Source organism: Pinus tabuliformis, chromosome 6 (assembly GCF_031772625.1).
Source record: "Pinus tabuliformis cultivar Carrire ecotype Pingquan chromosome 6, CPIR1, whole genome shotgun sequence".
In the NCBI taxonomy this organism is placed as follows: Eukaryota; Viridiplantae; Streptophyta; class Pinopsida; order Pinales; family Pinaceae; genus Pinus; species Pinus tabuliformis.
Window position 1 is genome coordinate 1,957,367,530 of NC_142292.1, and position 23,906 is coordinate 1,957,391,435.

Here is a 23,906-nt window from a genome sequence, read left to right on the forward strand (position 1 = left end):
TCGAAACGCATGCCCACTTACAACCCTTTTTCGTCCCTGCGTTCGCCTTCGCTGCTTTTCATTTCTTGTTCTTTCTTTTTATATTATATCGCCATGGATTCACGACCTACAACTGTTTTAAGCCCAATAAATAGCTTGAAGCGATAATGGCTTCAGCTACAGTGAAGGACGTGAATCCGCAGCACAGCGATTTTAGCATCGCTGAATTTATCAAATCGTCGTGCCAGGTCACTTGGTATCCGCAGCTCTGAATACGCCGCTCTGTTTCGTCGCTTCTGAATACGCCGAATCTGGTCAAGGAGGCCATGAACGTGAGCCTCATTAATGCCCGAATGGTTTCCGTTGGGGTAGCAGGCCTAAAAGGTAGAAGAGCCGAGAGGAGTGCAAGAGCGGCGCTTGAACGATTGTATTCAGACTTTCGATGACACTGTTTATGAGATTCAGAAATCTCTGAAGGAGATGGAGCAGCTGCAGCGCAGAAACTTCAACCCTCAAATGAACGACATGCAGACGTTTATGAGTGCTGCCCTCCTCGACCAAGACTCCTGCCTCAACGGATTTGAGGATCTGAAGGCGGCGGCGTGAACGGGAGGTCATGATATCTGGGGTTGCATCATGCCTTGAATTTTCCAGTCAGGTGACGCTCGTCGTGGATCGTTACCAACATTCTGTAGTTTATCGACAGTGTGAACTCTTTAATATCGACGTTGTGACTGCAACTTCCTTTGGTAGAGAAGGAAGGGGACAATGATGAAGTTCATTCGACCTTCCTATGATGGGATACAATACTAGACCTTGATGCTGACAATGATTTAGATGATGGAGTTGGGCCTAGTGCGGATATGAGGGCACAGAGCAACACCGCTAGAATGATGATCATGTTGGCGTCGAAGTTGCTTTCCCCCATGTACAGCCCGCGCGACGAGCCCTCAGAAGTCTTGGGTATAGCAAGGATGATGCCGGATCCAACACTAAGCGTCCCGTGGCCTAAGTCCATTCCATAAACTTTCTAGAATGCTGCAAAGTTATCATTCTCCAGGTTCTTGGAAATTCCTATAAATCGGACCAAAAGTCGCTGCTTCCACTGACTTTTCCTGCCGAAAACACCATTCAAATATCCATCCAGCGCGAAGGTTCTAGCGGCATGCAGGGGATCCATTATAGATTGGCAGTGCCACACACCAAGTCAACGCGCTAACTCAGCCAGTCCGCGCCACGGAGATAAGGCCATCGTTAACAAGTTTCCACGCTAGTCCGCCATGCAAGGCAGATCATGAAGGCTCCAGTCGAGTAGAATTGAAGCCAGGCACATTCTCCGCGATCTATCCCAAATTTTGTGAACTGAATCCTAAACTGGCGCGATCTTCTCCTGAACTGGCGCGATCTTCTCCATGAATCTTCAACAATAAGCTCGTCGACACCCCAATCTTTGTAACTTGCATCAGGAAAATATCGGCAAATCGTAAAAGGAATCTTCCTCTCTCTGAGTTTTTTTTTTTTTCATTGCAATCTCCAGTGGATCAGTCTCACCTTCAAGTTCAACCATGACAGGCGCATTCATGCTGATCTGCAATGCTCGGGTGCCTAGTATTCTAGCACGCTCATATTTGGTCATGAACTTCGAGGTTTTCCGGGGTTTAGCGATCGGCTGTTCCTGTTCTGCAGGTTCTTTATCGGCCCCTCCAAGCGTATCAACGGGAACTTCTTCGTGTTCATCTTCCTCTGCAGCTACCTCTTCCTCAATATCAGGTTCGGGAGGCTCCTCTCCTTATATGTAACTCGGCTTCTTATTGCTGGAGTTCTGAAAACTCATGGAGCTTGGCACTGAGACCCGCGGCACAACTGAAGGGATAACATGGCCTCACAAGTTATGTATCGGGTCATCGAAATGGCGAAGATGGCATACGATTTGCTGGAGGAAACAAGAATTTCCACCGAGGAGATTCTAGCGAGACTGCTCTTCCTCAAAAAGGAAGGCAAAAGGGAACCCAAAGGACGAGCGGAGCTTCGAGAACTCATCACACAAATCTCTGTCTTATTCATTAGCCTCCGACAGGTAAATCGTGTTATCCTTCAAGAAGAAGATCGTATAAAATATGAAACCGAAAATACAAAGATACCTGGGTGACAATACCACTCTTCTCATAGGCTCCAAAGTTGGTCGTGTCCTCCTCTAAGAGGAAAGAATATGGTCTTGCATTCTTTACCTTTCTTGGCTTCCCATCATTCAACTGAGTCATACCATGTACTTAAAAAAAAAACAACTAAATCCCCATCCTGGAATTCAAGCCTCTCATCATCCACATATGAAACAAGAGCAGGATTATCATTGCTAACAGACGCAATGATACCTGTGTGTGGTTACTCACCATTCACGTCAAATACAGTAAACTCTGGTCCAAAATCACAAGAAAACACTGCCAAATAGTCCACGAATATCTGCTTTTAATAAAACCAATAGGAGGTTCATGATCACGGCAGAAGTCATTGTATCAAATCGGCCAATTCAGAGAGCCTTTACGTGTATGTTTCCAGCTGAGGATTCGATCATCGGGACAACAACAATGTGACAAAGAACAGGATCATAAGAATATATCAGATTCAATATTTGAATAACGCCTGTTTTGCAAAAAAAAAAATTTTTACAAAAACTAAATTTCATCTAAAGATTTTTTATTTTTTTTTTTATATCAAAAAAACAAAGAAAATGGTTAATGTTTTTTTTTTAAATGATTTTTTTTTTAGAAAAGAAAACTAAAAATGAGTAGTGTTTTTTTTTTTTTAAAGAAAAACAAATACAAAAATGGGTTTTTTTTTTTTTTTAAATCTAAAATTAAAAACTAAGTTTTTTATTGGTTAAAAATCTAAAATTAAAAAAACTAAATATGATCTAAAAGATGTTTTTTTTTTTTCACAAAATTCTTTATTGTCATGCTGCACATTAGTTCTCCAGCAAGAGTATTTTTATTTGAACAAAATCAATAGATTTTCTGATCTTCCTGATCGCACGAAGCGCAGGAAGAGAGCATACTCATCGCTTGATTTGTTTTTATTCATGCAGGGGGGGTTTTTGAAAAGACGAAATTTCAAACTAGCTAAACATTAAAACTAAGAAAATTCAAACTTAAACTCCTTTGTGAAGATCCTGCTGTCACCAGGGTTCACAAATTATTTTGTCTAAAGAAAATGCTAGTACTAAATTAAATTTCTAATGCCTAATCCCTTAGCACCATTCCCCGGCAACGGCGCCAAAATGTTGGGCAATTTATTGGACTTAAATTGCTGCATAAATTATCGACCAGGGAAACTCGTGAGCTTGTGATGGTGCCAGCAAAATATATGCAGGAGTAGGCAACTAACTCTATGTCTAACTAAATTATTTAAGATTCAATACAATATGCAAGGGAAGAGGCTCCTAACTAAGGAGGTCCTGGTTGTCCTTCCCTACAGTATCATAGAGAAATCATTGATTATATAAAACTAGAAACTTGAAATGAAAACAAAAGAATGAATTTCAATTACCATATAAATCATTGGAGAGAGAGCCTAACTTAGACTCTTGGTATCTCCTCATATGATACTTGAAACATAAAAAGCAAAAGAATGAATTTTAATTATCATGCAAATCAAATAGAGAGAGGGTCTAACTTAGACCCTTGGTTGTTCTCTCACATGCTGATAAGATTTTAATTCAAAACTCATTCACCAATCAAATCCTTGAACATCTAAACAATGAAATGAAACAAGATCTAATATGAAATAAAATGTTTCTCTCATCCTTTTAGAGTGAGCTCAATTCTCTTAAGAACAAGACAAATTATTCCATATACTACATTAAGAAAACTTATATCTAAAACTACATAAATTCATATCCTACATTCACACAATTTATATCTAAAACTACATAATGGAAATATATGAAAAATGAAGCTTTATTCTATGCCATCATAAGTTGGATACAATGCTCTAAGAGTCCTCTCCTTTGGAATGGAGGAGGTACTCCTATTTATACAATGAGAGGAGATAACAAACTCCTAATGATGATCCATTAATCTCTCTTTTAGTTCCATACATTTCTCAACCATCTAGACACATAACCCTATCCTCCATGATTTCCTCCATGAGGTCCATGATCTTCTCCATGATCTTTTCCATGAGGTTTATCTTATCAAATTCGAATTTGATCATTCAAGGCCACATAAAGGTGTCTTGGAAGCTTCCTTTGTGCCTACACATGTCAGCAAACTCATGCTAATTGTTAGGTATAAGTTTAAGCATATTATTTTCTAAGTTTTAGCCATAAATTCACTTAAAAATGTTAAGAATTAATAAACTTTGGAAAAGTATTGTTAGAACCCAATAATGAGGTAAATGTAATGATATGGAGGTGGAATGGAGGTGACATGAAGGTAAAATGTGAAAATATTGGTGAATAATGGAGTGAAAATAGGGACTATTTTGAGGCCCAACACCCATTGCTCAGGCGATACCATCTTATCCTAGATATGCTTCGCCTAACCTGAACCAACAGTTGCCCTTTGTAGCAACTCTAGAATTTCCAGATCTAAACCGACTGACGAATGATCCAATTGCTTATGCCCCTTGGTGGCCAGCGATTCCGCATAAACTTCCATCGGACATTCCTAAATTCAATGGAAATCCAGGTGAAGACCCATCGAATCACGTCATGACTTTTCATCTGTGGTGTTCATCGAACACTCTAAACGATGATTCGATAAGACTTCGCCTCTTCCAGAGGACATTGACAAGTCCAGCGGCTAAATGGTACATTGAATTGCCAAGAGCCTCTTTCGACAATTTCAGCTCCTTAGCCACGACTTTCTTAACCCATTTTCAATTACCGATAAGGTATGAAACGGGAACAGAACTCCTTACCAACTTCAAACAGACAACGGCCACTCACATATCTGATCATATACATGAGTGGCGACGTCGTCGTAGGATGGTGAAAACTTACGTTCCCGATCAGCTGTTAGCTGAATGGTTTATAAAGTCGTTACTTCCGGCTATAACGGAAGATGTGGCCAAGGGGGGAGTCGTAACAGAGGAGCAGGTCATTGCTCGTGCTCAATATCTGGACTTAGTATATACTCAGTCTGGCACGCTCTACGACAAAATACCTGACGCCCCCAGACCTGAATTTTCAATTCCTCCCCCTCCTAAATCGAATACTGACTCTCACGCCAGCAATGGCGTGACTGGCAAACGCAAAATTTCTAGTCAAAATGCAAATGAGGAACTTCTTGCCTCAGAAGTAAATGCCATGTCGACCGACAAGGGCAAACAACTGAAGCAACCAGGGGGCAAGAAGAAAAAGAAAAGGAAAGGGAAACCCCCGACAGGGTGTCATATATGCGATGAGGATCATTGGACGAAAGATTGTCCTCATATAGCTGAAGTTAAGAAACTCTTCAAGAGTTCAAAAACCCCAGCAGTATTGACTGATCCGTTTCCTAGTCCAAGACAAAATCTGGTTGCTAATCAAAATGCTTCCCGATCCCAAGTTCTTACGTTGTCCACCTCAAAGCAGCAAAATAATGCTTTGACAAGGAATAAAGATCACAGGAATCCAAAGCAATTGAACAACAAGGCAAATAAACAACCTAGTAGTTCAACAACAACTTTGACCAAAGTTGTGCCACCCATCGTTCCTAAACCAATGATAAAGTCGCCAAAGGGAGTAGTACACAAATCGACATTTAATCCTCGTGAAAAAATAACACAGGATTACAATATAATAGAGGACTTGACCCAATCGTCGTCCGCTATGTCGACACTTGAGGTAGCGCAAAAATGCACCTCCCAAGAGCAAGCTTTATTATCAGCCATAGGTGGGATAGGCCCAATGGATTCCAATCTTGTGGCCTTTGATCATAAAGGATATGACCCTCAGATACCAGCTCAACTAGCTTTCCTTATTCAAGTGAAAGCCCTCAACAAAACTGTTCATCGAACAATTATTGATGAGGGGGCATCTACATGTCTTATGTCGATGAGTTGCTGGAAAAATTTAGGCTCACCACCTTTGTCGAAATCGTCAACGACATTAAAAGCATTTGATGGACGATCATACACTCCATACGGGATTTTAAGTAACTTGCAAGTTGAACTGGGGGGCAAAACAGTAGAAGTTGATGTTGAAGTAATCGATGGGAACCTCGATTACAACATCCTACTGGGAAGGCCCTGGATATATGCCATGGCCGCAGTTGTGTCGACCTACTTCAGGAAGATTTCATTTCCCTTTCAAGGAGGGATTACAGTCGTCGACCAACAAAATTTCCTCCCCGACAGTTCACAAGTTACGGGAAGCATTCCAATGATCCATGGAAGCGATCATTTGCTTCGAAATGTTGGAGCAGGTCTCCTAAAAGACCCTGCCTTAATGGGTACTTTTGCCCTACCGCCGGCGAGTAATCTGGCGGAAGTAGCCACAGTGGAAACCTACAATATGAAATCTTCTATATCCAACGGATTCGGAAGATTCCTAAATATTTTGTCAGCATGGATCATCGCCCTAATGGAAATACTGTAAACATAGTGGGCTCCGAGGACGGTTCTTATCTCGTGTCAACCTCGTTAAAAAAATGAAACAAGGAATCATGAGGATAGTTCTTTTACTGTGTCAACCTCATTAAAAAATGAAACAAATCCCCTTTTCAAAATTCAAAGGTAAACCTTCATTCCAACCACCAAGTTGAATGCAATGAAGCTTGGGGGGCACCCTTCTTTGACATGCGTTATTATGATGCTGGGGGCATGCAAAAACGAGCAGTTTTGGCAAAGTTCATGCTCGTTAAAAAATAAACGCAAGATCCGAGCAGTTTTAATGCGGAAATTCATGCTCGTTAAAAAATAAACATAAGCATGTGAGCAAGCTTTCCCCAGAGTTCAAGCTCATCCAAAAAAATGAACCGGTAAATAACCATTTGAGACCGTAAATTCATCAGCCATAAAAGCCTTGGTCGTGTTTGTGCACCATCACCTCCACTTTTCATTTGGCCGATCATTCACATCCACTTGATTGTTTACCTATTTTGAGGAACAGTTGCGAAGAGTGATCCCACCTAGCCATCCTTGTAATACTGCCGTGATTGGAAAATTCCAACCTGTACCTGGAATCTGCTGCTATCCCTGTTTATCACTCGTTCCTCAAAAGACGAGTCTTCTTTGAGCTCTTTTCTCCTGACTCGTAAAATATGAAAAGTTTGCCGAGTTTTGGCCTTCCAGCTCGTTAAACGACCGGAAGAGCTATCCCTCCTCTAGATTTTAATCTTTTTGGACCTGAGGGATTATTGCACAAAAAGATTGAGCGCTTGTTTTGTTCGGCTTGTTAAAGCAATCAAAAATTCATCCCTTTTGTATTGTTTTATACTTTTTTGGACTGAAGGGATTAGATGACGAAAAAGGAATTGTGGAGTTGACTTTATGTACCTTTTCAGACTCTCTAAAAATGAAAAGGACCGAGTTTTCCTTGTCGTTAGACTCGTTAAAATGATTAAATAGCGACAAACTTGTCTTTAGACGAGAACGAGTTTCCCTATCGCTGGGCTCGTTAAAACATAGCGATGGGCTTGCCCGAAGGGCAGGTTATAGAACAAGCATATGTTATCCTCCTCAAGCTTGACAAAAATAAAGAGGTACTGGTCAGCAATGACTGGGGAAAAATTGGGAGAACCTCACAGCTTTAATGGTAGCAAGTCGCTCTTGAACATGACACTTTGTCCTCCGTATCACATCGGGTTGGGTTGCTTCATTCACCGGTCTCATCACCATGGTCCTCGCCACACCATCCACATTTGGGGTAATGCTACCGATCCATCACATCAGTGTCGTTATATGTTCAAGAGATGTTGTTCTGCAAAGAGTCAACAGTGTCCCATCCACTGCCATACATTGCCCTTCATCCATTTCATGACCGCCACCCTGAATCATACATCACAGTTTGTTTTCACCTCATCACAATCACTAGCTCCGTTCTGTGTCAATGATGTGGGATTCATTAAGGCCCTCCTTTGACGGATCGCTCCTTGTCGACATCAGCTCATTATCCAAGGAGTTGATCTAGGAACAACCCCTTTAGTACTTTGAAGCTTGCATGCCTCAATGGCAAGTTTCTCACTTCCGGCGACAGGTATACATCAATGACCTTCGACTAGAGTATTTTGCATGGTGGTCGACGCGAAGTCCTTTATTCCCACCATGTGAATTGTACTGCTGTACCTTGAGGGTCATCATCCTTATCGGTGATTCCTCTCGCGCTTGTTAACGGTTTACATCATTGACCGGTAATCAAGCGATGTCTTTCCATGTTCGACTTCAAGAAATTCTCACATTGATCGACTTGTACATCGAGTGAAGATCGGAAGAGATTGAAGACCCCGGATCTAGTTTCATCCATCCGAGCTGCGATATATATTCAGGATATAAAGACATTTTATGTGTACATCATTGCAGCAGATGATCATCCTTCTCAAAGGATGATAATTTCAGCAGAGAATTATCAGTCTATCATCAGACGATCGTCTGTTCTATGTACCAAAATGTATTTATAAAGCTGAGCATGGGAATGCCCGCCTCAGCTAGATCATGAAAAAGAATGAAAAATAATGTATTGTATTGTATCTTATTACAGGACACTTCTCAGCAGATTGAATGAACTTCGGATCCTCCTAATAAAGCATTTCACCCGATAAACGACCTCATACTTTAGGGGGCATCTGTTATAGACAATTTTGTGCCTTGCAGCATCAGGCATGAATTGTCAATAATCCAAGGGATCCAAAGTCCCTAAACATGATGTTCCTACCCCTAGAGGAACAAGGTCAGCAAACCAACAACTCTCAGATCAGTTCTCCACCTGAAAACACTCAAAAACAAGCAATCCTGAAATCAAAGCAGGTGCTCCACTAGGCTTCTGCGCTGAAACTCAACTCCTCCATGGTGTACCTGCATTGCAAAGCAAGTGGAACAAAGGCCACCTGCGCTGAGCGAGATGGGACAAGTGGCACACTGAGTCATTGCTCTGGAATCTTCCAAAAATGACACTTGGATCAGGGATTTCGCCTTGTGATGAGTCAGAGGCTCTGTTTCTCCAAGTGGAAGCAAGGTTCTCCAAGTGGACTCAAGAATTGAAGATCAACTGAAGAGAGAGAGGACACAAGGCAGCTACACATCAGTTGCAAGTTGACTCATCCTTTCTCAATTCATCTATATATTGAGCTCTCTCCTATGAGCTCAGGAGGCTGGAATTTTGTGCAAAGTAATGATATGCTGTTGGTTTCACTATAGAGCTATTGGGTGATTGCTTGAAGGAGGTGAAGAGGAGTAATTCTTTCTGCTGGGAGGTGTTGCTGGATTGGGGCCTTCAATGGTTGTAACTCTCTCAGAACTTTACTTCTTCATTAATAAAAGCTATTGAGGTTCTTCTATATGCACTTGTTTCAATGATATATTGTGATAATTGTATATTTGATTTATGCTAATCCTTGAATCAGTTATGATTGCATGCTTCTTGTAGTTTCCTTCTTTGTTATTTTGCAGGATCTCATTGTAGCTGGGCCAGCAAAAGAGCAAGGAGCTGGGAGCAAGCAGCCAAAGAGAAGAGTTTGGATTCGACATTAAGCGCAAGGCAACGGTTAGTGCATTTCCTCATTCTCTCTTGCTTTCGTAAAGAAGTAAACCTTAAGTAGTTTTCTTTACAGTTGTTGCTGAGGTACTATCACCCTTAGAGTGGGATAGGGTCATCCGAGTCGGATACTTTTCCCTACAACAATGAGGAAACTTCTGTTAAACTTGGTCCCTAGTGAGCCACTTGCCCTGGTGAAGGAGTTGGCTTGCTTTGACAACTTGATACATTTGGATATTCTGCTGGCAAGTGTGCTTGATTTTTGTGTCCATGATTTGGTCAGTTGTAGCTTGTTCCATGCAATATGGATTTAACTATGTGGGTGTGAGTTGTTCTGCAATGTAGGATGTGTCTAGTAATCATGGAAAGTATGGCCGAAGGTGGTCCACATTGAACACTAGGTGCAGGCTAAGGACTAGGGGATTGCTGAGCTCAAATGCGTTGTCTCCCATAGCCTTGGTAATGGTGTAAGGACCATATCGGAGTGGTCTGAGTTTCCGATAGGCTCCGTTAAGGCATTCCTTTTGCAAATGCAACTAGACTCTGTCGTCCACCTAAAACTTGTGTGGCACCCAATGTTGATCATGTCGCTGCTTGTACTTGGCATTTGATTTCTCCAAAATGTCATGGACCTGCTGAAGAATATGTTGGATGTGCTTAATGAAGTTTTTTTCCTTATCTGTTTCAGACTGGACATGAGTTGAATCTGCGTGAGTAGCTACAAATGGCATGACCACATCAACGGGACATAGTGGCTGGAATCCCAAGCCCACCTAAATTTGTTTTTAGGTGAAATTTTCATGTATGTAAATTATTTGCTTGTGGATGTGGCAGCGATTAGGTGGAAATGGAGGACGAATTTGGAGTTTTCAGAGGTGTAGGAAGGTGTGGAAGGGTCCTAAGAGGTCCCAGGTGGCCTTATGGAGGCTTTTTCTGCAATTGGACTTCAAAAAGACACCTATAGGAAATTTTATAGGAGGCTGCAGGGGATCTACAGGAGGTCTATAGGAGGATGCCGAGAGCTTCTTTAGAGGTTTTGCAGGTGGGAAAATGGGTGGAAAGGGTAGCTGATGGCTAGGAGGATGTGTTAAGGTGTCTAAGTTTCATCAAGGAGGATTAGGGAAGAGAAAGATGGTTGGACTTGTTCAAAGAAAGAGAGGAAAGTTCATGAGAAAAGTGTAGAAAATTAAGGCAGATTTGTGAGGGACATTGGATGACCTGTGGAACATGGATCAAAGAGAGATGGTGATGACTAATTGGCTAACTTATTGTGAGCAAAGATGTACTATAAGAGAACTAGAAATCAAACACTGAGACTAAGCAAGCAAAGAAACTAGCTACACCAAAAAAACAGAACTCTTTATCAAGCTAGTCTAAATTCTGATCTAGGAAAGTAAATGCTAAGCAATGCTATATGGAGAGAAAACATGGAAGGAAATTTATTGTAAAGACAAAAATAAAGATGGTAAATAGATCTACAACAAAACATGAACCTTCTAACAAGTTTCAACACTAGAAATCCTATTGCAAAGGAAAATCTGTGTTTTTTGTGGCAGGAAGAGGGTCTTGGCCTCAGTTCATGATCCCAAAGGGGAGGAAGGAGGCCAAGGCTCTATTGGTGGCCTTTATGTATCTTATTCTATCACTGTTCAATATGCTACAACAAACTGAAATGGAAACAACCTTTTAAATTACCAAAAGCAACCTATTCTTAACTAAGAAAGAAATCTATCTATTAGCAACTCATTCATAAACTGAAACAAAGCATATAAATAAAAAACAAGAGGTGCTTGGCTGCTTGGAGTGGGACCTAACCCAAGAGCTTCAACCCTCTGAGGTAAATCAGTTCTAACTTGAACAAGATCTCATCTTCATTATCAAAATAATAATAGGATTACATAAAACTGTTAACAAAAGTAAGCTCGATGTTGAGTAGAGCAAAGCTACAACAAAAGTGTGAAAATTTGACTGACATCCAACAACCTAATGAGGCCCTAGGCCTCTCTACTTATACAACTAGAGCTCCTAACAGCTCCCTAAACTTGAAATAGACAGCAGTTATCCTCCACTTGCTTGGCTGCCTCTTTCATAAATTGATGTGGCTGCTTGTGCTCTGAGCTTTCTGAAGGAGAATTCAAAGTAGGGAGTCATTTAAATGAGGGGGACACCCTCCTACAAATTCTCTCCCTTGTCTTATTTGAATATTTACTGCCAAATGTTCATTAAATCCTTGACATTGTCTCCAAAATTGACCAAAAATCTGCATTAAGCACACATTAGACTAGAACACATCCACCATCCTATACCATCGGATGCCTTCACCAAGGACGATATCTTTGTGTTAGCCAGCAGTGTCGCCTTCCCTACAGCATCAAGCCCTTCGTGGATGAGGTATTATGTGACATTGATCCTCTTGAAGTTTGTGATGTACTATTAGGACAACCACACTGATGGAAGCGACATGTTGTATATGAGTATAGACCTCGCTCTGTGATTATTAATTTGGCTAATAAGATGTACAGGATACCTGAGGTAGCCCCGCCAACCACCATCTCTTTGATCACTACAAAGGAATATAGTAACATCATTTCCTAGACCAGGAGATTTGGTTTCCTTATGATTCGTCCCTAAGGCAAGAAGAAGGTTGTGGCCATGGATTCTAGGCAATGCTCTTCTACACAACAACAACATATGGAGAAGGTCATGGAGTATGAGGATATTTTATCGTCACCCATAGGGGCACCTCTACACTATCAGGTCAAGCAATCCATCAATATGACCCTCAGTGCACCACTACCCAATGGACCGATCTATCGATGCTCTGTTCTAGAGAACAATGAGATCAAGAGGTAGATTTAGGAACTAATGAAAAAAGGGTACGTCACGCCAAGCTCATCACCTTGTGGGAGCCTGATTGTATTGGTACAGAAGAAAGATGGGACTTGGAGGATTTGTATTGACTATCAAGTGTTGAACAAGATCATTGTTCGGAATAGGTACCCAATCCCATAGATTGATGACGTTTTGGACCAACTCAAAGTGGAAAAATATTTTAGCAAGATTGACTTGAAGTTAGGTTATCACCAGGTTCCTTTCAAACCCTCGTGTGGAAGACTACCTTCAAGTCTAAGGAGGGAATTTTCAAATGGTTGGTCATTCCATTCGGATTGACGAACACCCCTAAAACCTTCATGAGATTGATGCACAACATCTTGCGACCCTTCACCAATGCATTCGTGATGGTTTATTTAGATGACATCCTGATCTTTAGCCAGAGTTGGGAAGAGCACCTCCACCATATTCAGCAGGTCCTTTAAACCCTGAAACAACACAAGTTGTGTACTAACTTGGAGAAATGCACCTTTGGAATGACCCAGGTTCAATGTCTAGGATACGTCTGTTGGGCAATTTATTGGACTTAAATTGCTGCATAAATTATCGACCAGGGAAACTCGTGAGCTTGTAATGGTGCCAGCAATATATATGCAGGAGTAGGCAACTAACTCTATAACTAACTAAATTATTTACGATTCAATATAATATGAAAGGGAAGAGGCTCCTAACTAAGGAGGTCCTGGTTGTCCTTCCCTACAATATCATAGAGAAATCATTCATAAAACCAAAAACTTGAAATAGAGACAAGAGAATGAACTTTAATTATTGTTTAGATTCAAAGAGAGAAAGACTAACTTAGTCTTTTGTTTGTCCTCTCATGTACTAATCCAAACTAAACTAAGATTCATTCATAAGCATAAGAAATGAAATGACTTGAAACACAAAAGAATGAATTTCAATTACCATATAAATCATTGGAGAGAGAGCCTAACTTAGACTCTTGGTATCTCCTCATATGATACTTGAAACATAAAAGCAAAAGAATGAATTTTAATTATCATGCAAATCCAATGGAGAGTGAGTCTAACTTAGACCCTTGGTTGTTCTCTCACATGCTGAAAAGATTTTAATTCAAAACTCATTCACCAATCAAATCCTTAAACATCTAAACAATGAAATGAAACAAAATCTAATATGAAATAACATGTTTCTCTCATCATTTTAGAGTGAGCTCAATTCTCTTAAGAACAAGACAAATTATTCCATATAGTACATTAAGAAAACTTACATCTAAAACTACATAAATTCATATCCTACATTCACACAATTTATATCTAAAACTACATAATGGAAAGATATGAAAAATGAAGCCTTATTCTATTCCATCATCAATTGGATACAATTCTCTAAGAGTCCTCCTTTTGGAATGGAGGAGGTACTCCTATTTATACAATGAGAGGAGATAACAAACTCATAATGATGATCCATTAATCTCTCTTTTAGTTCCATACATTTCTCAACCATCTAGACACATAACCCTATCCTCCATGATTTCCTCCATGAGGTCCATGATCTTCTCCATGATCTTTTCCATGAGGTTTATCTTATCAAATTCGAATTTGATCATTCAAGGCCACATAAAGGTGTCTTGGAAGCTTCCTTGGAACCTACACATGTCAAAATAACCCACTTTCCATATATAAAGTAAAATATATTATTTTCTAATATTTAATCAAGAATTTCTCTCAAAAATGCTTAAAAATAAACAATATTTGGAAAATATAAATGAGACCCATTAATGGTGAATAGTAAGGAAAATGGAGTGACAAGGTGATGAATAGTGAGCAAAATAATGGAAGCATAGGTGAAAAATGTATGGTAATGAGTGCCATTTTTGGAGCCCAACAACGTCATTGATGAGCAGGGTGTACATGTGGAAACATACAAGATACAAGTCATTCTGGATTGGCTAGCCCTAACCACTCTAACAGAGCTCCGCATCTTTTTGGGTCTTGCCAATTTCTACCATAGGTTCATGTTGGGGTTCTCTCATGTCACTTGGCCTTTAAGTCAAGTCACCAAGGGTGGAGTGAAAGGAAAGTTTTTTTGGTCAGAAACCCAACAAAAAACATTCTTCGAGTTGAATAATCACCTCTCTTTAGCACTAGTGCTCACATTACCATACCTGCAACAACCATTTGAGAATGAGACATATGCCTTCGACTGTGCTATTGGTGCAGTTCTTACTTAGCATGGGAATCCAGTGGCTTACCACAATGAGACACTTCAGACATAGTCCAAAAGTACTACAAAGAAATGTATTCAATTGTGCAGGCCTGCCATCAATGGAAGAATTACGTTATGTGGAAGGAAACGGTCATCCACACAGACCATCAACCTCTATATTTCATACAGACACAAGGGAAGTTGTATAGCGATGGCCATCATAAATGGTCCATCTATCTACAATAGTTCCATTTGAACATTAATTATAAGAAGTGAAACAACAATAACATAATTGATTGCCCCAGCTGATCACTCGTCATGGTGCCGATCACTATGCTTGACTCCTATGGGTACGAGACGTCGGGGTGGCTACATATTTACAAGAGTGATTTAGAATTCAGCAACATATACCAAACACTCCTAGAAGGGAAGAAAGTTCCAAATTTTCACCTTCAAGATGCACTTTTATGCCACCTGGGACACATCTGTGTTCCTTCAAGTGAGTGTGCCAAGATGATTTGGGAGGTGCACTATAGTCGATTCGCTGGACATTTCAGAGTAGAGAAAATAGTGGTGGTATTGTAGAAGTATTTTTATGATCTGAAACTTCATTAGGATGGTGGGAAGTACATTAGATCTTATACTTCTTACGCCATTGCCAAACCAACCATCAAGAAGCAAAGCATGTATACTCCTCTACCTACTCCTAGCTGGCCTTGGGAATCTGTCTCCATGGATTACATGTCGGGCCTTCCTTCTACTAAGCAATGGAATGATTGCATTTTCGTGGTCGTCGACAGATTCTCTAAGATGGACATCATGGCAGTCTACAAGAAGAGTATCACAGTAGAGGCCACTGCTAAGCTTTTCTTTGAGCGAGTGCGGGTGCACTTTGAGATCCCAAAGTCCCTTGTCTCAGATCGAGACAATAGATTCCTGAGTGCATTTTGGTCAAGTCTCTGGTCAATGCTAGATACAAAACTTACTAAGTCCATGACTTTCCATCCCCAAACTGATGGCCAAATAGAGGTTTTCAACAAGATAATTGTACACATTCTGTGCATGTATAACTCGAAGCATCCACACACGTCGAATGAAAGTCTCCCCTATATCCAACACAGTGACAACAAATCTCTCCACAGCTCAACAGGTCACAACCCCTTTCAGGTACGGTTGGGATTTCAGCCATTATGCCCCATTGATGCGGCCATACCATTTATAGCCACTTAGGTATATTCAGCTTGTACGTAGCTGAAAGGGCTATCAACTTCATTGAGTGCATTCAACACATACGCCAATACGTCCATGATAGATTGGACAGAGCCAATGCTAAGTACAAGCGATGCCATGATCAACATAGAGTGCCTCAATAGTTCTAGGTGGGTGACAATGTTTGGCTACCTTTGTAGAAGGAGTGCCTTTATGGACTCCACTGCAAGCTTTTCCCGCTCTTATATGGGCTATACACCATCACTAAGGCTGCTGGTGAAAATGCCTTCGAGCTCAACATCCCACCATTCATTGGTCTACACGAATTGTTCAATGTAGATCGCCTTTGGCCATGGTTTCCACCATTGTTGGACACATTTAACATTGCAGAACAACTCACACCAATAGACCTCAACCCCAGCTACATTGAATAAGCCACAACTGATTAGATCATGGACAAAAAAATCAAGAACACTCACCAACAGAGGATATAATTAAATCGAGTTGTCAAAGAAGGCCAATTCATTCACAAGGGCAAGTGGTGCACCAGGGACGAGGTTCAACAAAAATTTCCTCACCTCATGGAGGCTCTGCACACAATGGGTACCATTTCTTACTAAGGGGGCAGGAATGATCCTGGTGGATATTGGTGGCCACCCGCCTATTGCACCTAGACCCCTTAGTCACTTTCATCTCTTTATTTATTTATTCATTTCATCATTTACAATGTTTAGAAGTTTTTGGTGTCCTGAACTTCCGGAGCCATTTTGTCCCCCTAAACGATGTTTTTTGGGGTCCGTGGCAAGCCTAGAGTCATAGGCAAGGTCATGTGATGAAACCTATAATTCGTGGTGATACCTTTCCAACAAGGTATCATATGCACCAAACAGAGATAATCTGACCAAGTTATGACCACGGGAAGTTGGTTGTCCAGCTAACCCCAACGGGGCCCATAAGCTCTTGGTGTTACATCTCCTGGGATAGGGTTTTGGTTGTTTAGGGTTTTCCCATGTTTTCCAATAATAAATAGACCCTTGAGCCTCATTGTAACATAGTTCAAAGGCATTTAGCCACCACATATCTTCTCAGAGATAAGCTACCATCGCTCGAGCCATGTTATTTCCATTACATTTGTAAGCATAGTTCAATATTTTTATATTAATGAAATGAAGTGTTTTTCTGTTGCATCTTTGTGTTTATGGTTATATCTATAACTTTTTGCGTTCATGTTTAAGTTCGAATCATGAAACCATTGCATCCTGCAATTTTCAAGTGCTCTTCTAACTTATCAATGTAACTACCAAAAAGTTAGAAAAAAAGGGACACCCTTGCTTAACCTCGATATATATATATATATATATATATATATATATATATATGAGAATTTTTAGCAACTTTTTTCAATTAATTAATTTAATTAAAAAGGTAGAAGGAAGATAACTACTTTCGAGATAAATCTTAATGTTTAATGTATGACTACTATTAATAATATTTTAGAGAAATTACATTTGTACCCTCCACCAAATAATTATCGATAATTAAATTAAAATTCTGAAAATCCTATTCTAAAATAAGTGAACTTATCAATATAAATATACTTAAAATATCACTAGTGTCTTTGGTGGTTTCACATCTCACTCTTTCCCTCATAACATATTTATAAGTAGCAATTGCACCAAATGTTGCAAAGGAAACGCCGTAAGGCATAAATTTGAGAAGAATAGTGAGATGTAGAAGATCATTGAATATAAAAATTAGTAAACAAAATATAAAAGTTAGTAAACAAAAAGCCATTCAAAGCTATAAGATAAAGAGAAATCACTTACATTATGCCAATTATACAGATTCCATAAGCTTTCCAACATAGATTTCCTCTCAATCTTTAGATATTCTCTTTCAAGTTCGAATAGAAAATATTTAATAAAAAAAACGATATTTTTCAATATTGAATTGTTTCACTTGATCGAAAGCTTATAGTCTTTTACCACTTGCTTTTAAGGTGATTGGATTTGCCTTTGATAGTCCTTGCTTAACTTCTTTTCGGTATTTGGATTGGTTTGTGACACATAAGGTTTATATTGAATATTTTTTGTTTGAAAATGAGAAATTCACAATTTACCATTGGATGAAGTAGGCTAAAGCAGAGCTACGAAATATATATATAAATAAGGCTAGTCAGTCACATAACAACCTTACAATGTTTGATAGGAGAGAAGACTACCTTTTGTTGAGCATTGATTAAATAATTATTTTAGATGATATAACAAATTTAATTCACTATTCAAAGATACCATGGTGAATTGTTATGGTGGCATCCACGAGCTTTCCTTTATTCAGCATGATATCCTATGAGGCTTAGCTATGTATTTGACTACGAAGGGGCTATAAATAATTGCAAAAGGATTTTTATTCCTTAAAAGGAAGACTCTAATCTGAAAAAGAGGAAAAAGTTTGTGAAGTGTGCATTATTCAAAGATACCATGGTGAACTCTTATGGTAGCATCCACAAGATCTCCTTTATTGAACATGATATCCTGCTAGACTTGGTATTTGACTAGGAAGGGGCCTATAAATAAACACAAAAGGATTTTTATTTCTTAGAAAGAAAACTCTATTTGGAAAAAGTGGAAAAAGTTTGTGAAGTGTGCATTTGATGTTGACATTGTTTCCTTCCTCACAATTTTGGTGCATATTTTTTTCTCCTCTCATTGACCAATTTTCAATATTGAACTATCTAACTTGATTAAAATCTTGAAGTCTTTTACATTCTACCTGCACAAAAATTCAACATGTACCCATTTCATATTTCAACTCTTCTATGATATATATTTCCCCTAACTATGCCAAATTTACAAGTTACAACTCAAGATTGTGTAACTATTAAATCATTTTGTATTAATTTGGATACAACCATCTTATATGCAATTTCACCGAGAAAATAATTTCAAGCATAAGTGGAAAATTTCTAGTCTTCTTCTAAATTCCATCTTCCCTAACATTTTTTTTATTTTTAGGAAAAACCTGTGAACAGATTTGAAACCAACGTTTCGGACTAGCTTAGTGAGTCCATCATCAGGGCAATGAGATTTGTTTTTGATCAGTTACATTGCTAACATTGCTAAATTTCTATCAGTTACAACTCAAGCTCATTTTTACGCCCGATTATTCTTGACCCATCAAATGATTCTAAGTTAATTTTGTCACAACTATCTTATATGCAATTTTTCTGAGAGTGTAATTTCTAATTTAAGTGGTAGGGACTAGGCTACCCTGTGGCACTTGTTTATGCAATTTTTCTGAGAGTGTAATTTCTAATTTAGGTGGTAGGGACTAAGCTACCCTGTGGCACTTGTTTATAGTTGTTGTCAAAAGCAAAGAAGCTTTCCATTATTTATTTATCATTTCTCAATGCTAGAGATCCAATGAATATTGTGATGAAGGTCAACTCTAAGATAATTTTATGAATTAACTTTCTCTACATTGATAATCACATACATAAAGTTAGTGTAAATGATCTTCTTAAAATATAATTATCACAACCTTTATCTTGTCAATGTTTATTGGTAGACATGTACAATAATATAAATCTTGGAGAAATCTTAGTTACTTCATGAGATAAGAGAGAAACTACACCAACCCTTCAATGTTATGGTATTAACCTTAAAATTAATTGTATTTATATGGCAACCCCTCTCCCCGACTCAACTCGACTAGGAATTCTCAAAACATTCATTTCTAGCTTGTGCATGTGAATAAAATATAACAAAACAAAGCCTATATAATCAAATAAAAAGGATTAGTTACACTAATTTTGTCTATGACAACAACATAGAGGAAGTAAATTCATATAAATATCTAGAAAATCTTCAACTTTCAACAAGATCTTAAGTGGAAATATAACAATGAGGAAATGAATAAAATCATGGAAGGCCTATTTTAGTTTTGAAAAAATTGTAAATGAACAAATGCTTGGTTTCATGTGAAAAATAAACTCCTCCTTCACACTCTCAATAATATATAGACCAATACACATATATCACCTTATATCAACCACCTCTGAATGACTTCATGAATAGTTCAAGTACTAATTGGGATAGTATTGAAATAAAAGTGAAATCTTATAGTGGAGAATCAATTATTTAGAAAACAATGGTAACACCTTTTCCCTTCACAAGGAAATGATTGACATGGACATGACTGACATGGGTTTGATGAAATACTTCTTAGGAATAGAAGTAGAACAAAATGGAAATGAGATTTTTATCTCACAAGCGAAATATGTTAATGAAGTGTTAGAAAGATTTAATATGCAGGAGAGCAAAGCAGCAAACACTCCCACAGTGATGGGATTAAAACTCAGCAAAGAGGACAACAACAAGGATTTTGATCCTAGTTTGTACAAGAGCATAGTTGGCAGCCTCATGTTTTTTACTGCAACTAGGCTAGATATAATGCATGCTATTACTGCAACTAGGCTAGATATAATGCATGCTATTAGTTTGATTTCCAGCTTCATGGAGAGGATAGAAGAAACACATTGGCAGGTAGCAAAAAGGATTCTAAGGTATGTTAAAGGTACTAAAAGGTTTGGCATTTTATATATTGTTTCAGAATGTTAAGATTTAATTGGATACACTAATAGTGATTGGGCTCGAAGTGTAGATGATCGGAAAAGCACATTTAGTTATGTTTTTCACATGGGTTCAGGAGTCATTTCATGGGCTTCTAGAAAACAACCTATTGTAGCATTGTCTACAACAGAGGCAGAATATTTGGGAGCTACAGCAGCAGCATGTCAAGCAATTTGGATGAGAAGGATGTTAAAGAGTTTATGCCAAGAGCAAGCAAAAGGAATTGTGATTTTTTGTGACAATAGCTCAGCTGTTGCGTTATCCAAGAATTCTGTATTTCATAAGAGAACGAAACACATTGACACAAAGTTTATTCTGACCAAACCATTGGGGCATAAAAGTTTTGACTTTTTGGGGAAGTGTCTGGGTATGACTGATAACACAGTAGTTGAAATTAAAGGGGAGTGTTGAAATGATAATTTCAACAAAACCGCGAGTTCCCTGCACCGCCTTTTACCTAATGCTGGTAATTCTGCAAGGGCAGCAATCACACCCATATTCTAACAAGTGGCGTGAGCAGTTTTCCAAAACAACCATTGCGCGACGCCTAAAGTGCGGTAAGAAGGATTGTGCGATTTTGCTGACAACCGTCCGATTGATATCAAGGTTCGATGTAGAGGCTCCACCATAGAACCATTTATTACTTGACGTGAAGTGAAATTTTCATTGACGACGAGGTTTATCAATGAACCATTTAATGAAATTTACTGTGGTTCGTAAATGTATGTAAAGGTTTTTAATTTTATTATTTTTTTAATTCACGGGAGTAGCACACGTAAAAAGGAAAAGATATATCGTGTGTTTTGTTGAATATGAAAGGCAATATACGTAGAAGCGCGAATGTAATTTTTTTTTGTTGAGAATGAAAAACGCAATACGTAGCATCGCGGGAATGAAATTTTTTTACACGCAGCAGTGTAAATCTTTTTAGTAAGAAACAGAGTGTTTTTGTAATGAACAGTACTGCAAACACAGTGTGTTAATTTTTCAAGCAGAGACAGAGTGAAATTTTTTTTGGAACTTCATCTCAACAGTTCTTGGCGTAATCCCTCTACTAGAGTAAGAATCTTTTTTTAACAACAGTCTCGTTAATGAATATAAAGTTTTTTTTTTTGGTGAAAAACTCTGTTTCCTGTGTTAAAAGTAGAGTATTATTCTCTGTTATTTTTGTTTGGAATTATCAAAAATTCCCAACAAATTCAATTTGATTTTTATTTCACCTTCGTATGCACAGTGTTACTAAGTGGAAACCCGCTAAACGAATGTGACTGACCCCGTAAATTTTTATACTAAAATCCTCATTTTTCTTTGCTGGTTTGGTTTCCGGATGACATACTATGGTGATAGGAGGATGGTCATAACATCCTAAGCTCCCAAATAAAATTAAAAAAAAATAATGTTTATTTAATTGTTATGGGTTCCAATTTATTTCAAGTTTACGATATGGGTGTCCAGCTCATTTCCACTTTTTGCGAACATTCTATACTGTATATGGATTAGTAACCAGACAACCTTTTGCTTACGCTTAGCCGTTTGGCTGTTTGACTTGAGCTTTATTTATATCGAACCAGGATCCAGCCATCAAGCAGATTTCATCTATCCACAGTTGAAATGAGAGGCCTATTTGGATTTAGTATTGCAGAATTCATAAGGAAACGGAAGCGAGCTCGCTGGATATCGCTGGGCTTAAAGTCTGAGCAAATACAGTTAAGCGATGGCACGTCCCTGCACTGCTGGGTTTTACGGAGTAACAAACCACGCAATTTAGAGAATGAGCGGCCAAAACTTCTTCTCATTCACGGTTTCGGGGCGGATGGGCTGGTTGCATGGGATACCCGAATTTGCGATCTTGGAAAACATTTCGATCTCCTCATCCCCGACCTCGTATTCTTTGGGGACTCTACCACCACCAGCTCCGAGCGGACTGAGATTTTCCAAGCGGAGTGCCTCAGGAGTATGCTCCAATGTCTCGGAGTGGAGAGCGTGATCGTGGTGGGGCATAGTTACGGTGGCTTCGTTGCCTTCTGGATGGCGCACAAATACCCTAACCTCGTCCAAAGCATAATTATCATCAGCTCCGCAATTTGCATGACGCCGTCGACTAACGGTTCTCTTCTGGAAGAACTGGGCTTTTCCGGCATTAAAGACCTCCTTGTACCCAACAGTGCCAAAGGCTTGAAAATCACCGTGAATATCTGTTTTTATAAGATGCCATGGCTTCCTAGTTTCATATACGAAGACTTATGGCAGGTACATATATATATATATATATTCATGTTTTTACATTGCAATTCCCATTGTTTCGTGGAAATGTTATCTTGAAATATTATTAAAACTCTTTGTATTTCAACTTGAAATCTCCGAAGGCTACGCAACGAAACAGAGAGCAGAGGGCACAGCTCGTGGATGGGATAGTCATCGGTTCGAAGAATTTGCAGGCACTGCCAACAATAAACCAGGTTGGTTTCTTAGCCATATACGATATTCGATAATCTCACGAAATATGCGAATATTTTCAAAGGACGGATTGAAATTTAATTTCTTGAAATCGAACAGGACGTTCTAATAGTTTGGGGCGAGAAGGATCGACTTAGCAGGTTGGAGGAGGCCTATGTTTTACAAAGGTAACAAGCTCAGTTCCCTTATTGAACGATTGACCTTAATTCAAAAGAAATCAATTTCTCATCTTTAACATTATATTCTCGGCGGAGAAGTAAGTTTTATGATATTTGCAGGCATATTGGAGACAAGGGTAAGCTTGTGGTGATAAAAGATTGTGGGCATGCTATTCCGCTGGAGAAACCCACGGATTTGAACCAGACGATTCTCAAGTTTCTCAAATCAGATAATTAAATGCAGAGTATGGAGACCCTGAAAAATAAATGGCGTGAACAATGAATATGATATCCACAGTGCTGCTTGGTGAAGGCATTGACCAGGGTGACGACAAATTGGGCACCGTCTAACGTACTTAACGTGTGTGGCATAAAAAAATAGTATATTGCGAACGTTTTATCACTTTATTTGGACAAGTATTGAACTTTCTTTGGAACATGTATTGAATGAATAAAAAAATTATTATACTACTGGGCTCTATTCATTTTTCATTCACTTGTATTTGCATTAGTTTTCTTTGGAACATGTATTGAATGAATAAAAAATTATTATACTAGTGGGCTCTATTGATTTTTCATTCACTTGTATTTGCGTTATTTTTTTTTATTAAGTGTTTATTTACTTGTCTAAAATTTAAAACTATAAACTATGAAATTAAATTTATGAAATTAAATTTATTATTTGTAGATAAAATTTATTTGCATTTATCATATGATTGGTTGAAAAGTTTCCCTCTTATT

General features: G+C 38.8%; 1 protein-coding gene and 1 pseudogene across 1 annotated transcript; one reads left to right on the forward strand and one right to left on the reverse strand.

Annotated features, from left to right (window-relative positions):
- Positions 1–1,233: 1,233 nt before the first annotated feature.
- On the reverse strand, positions 1,234–21,047 carry LOC149267004 (uncharacterized; annotated as a pseudogene).
- A 953-nt stretch (positions 21,048–22,000) lies between these two features.
- Positions 22,001–23,598, forward strand: LOC149267005 (uncharacterized). Its single transcript, XM_089397813.1, has 4 exons — positions 22,001–22,800; positions 22,917–23,009; positions 23,107–23,174; positions 23,286–23,598. The coding sequence occupies exons 1-4, from the start codon at positions 22,162–22,164 to the stop codon at positions 23,401–23,403; spliced, it is 918 nt and encodes a 305-aa protein (XP_089253939.1). The 5' UTR covers positions 22,001–22,161; the 3' UTR covers positions 23,404–23,598.
- The last annotated feature ends 308 nt before the right edge of the window (positions 23,599–23,906 follow it).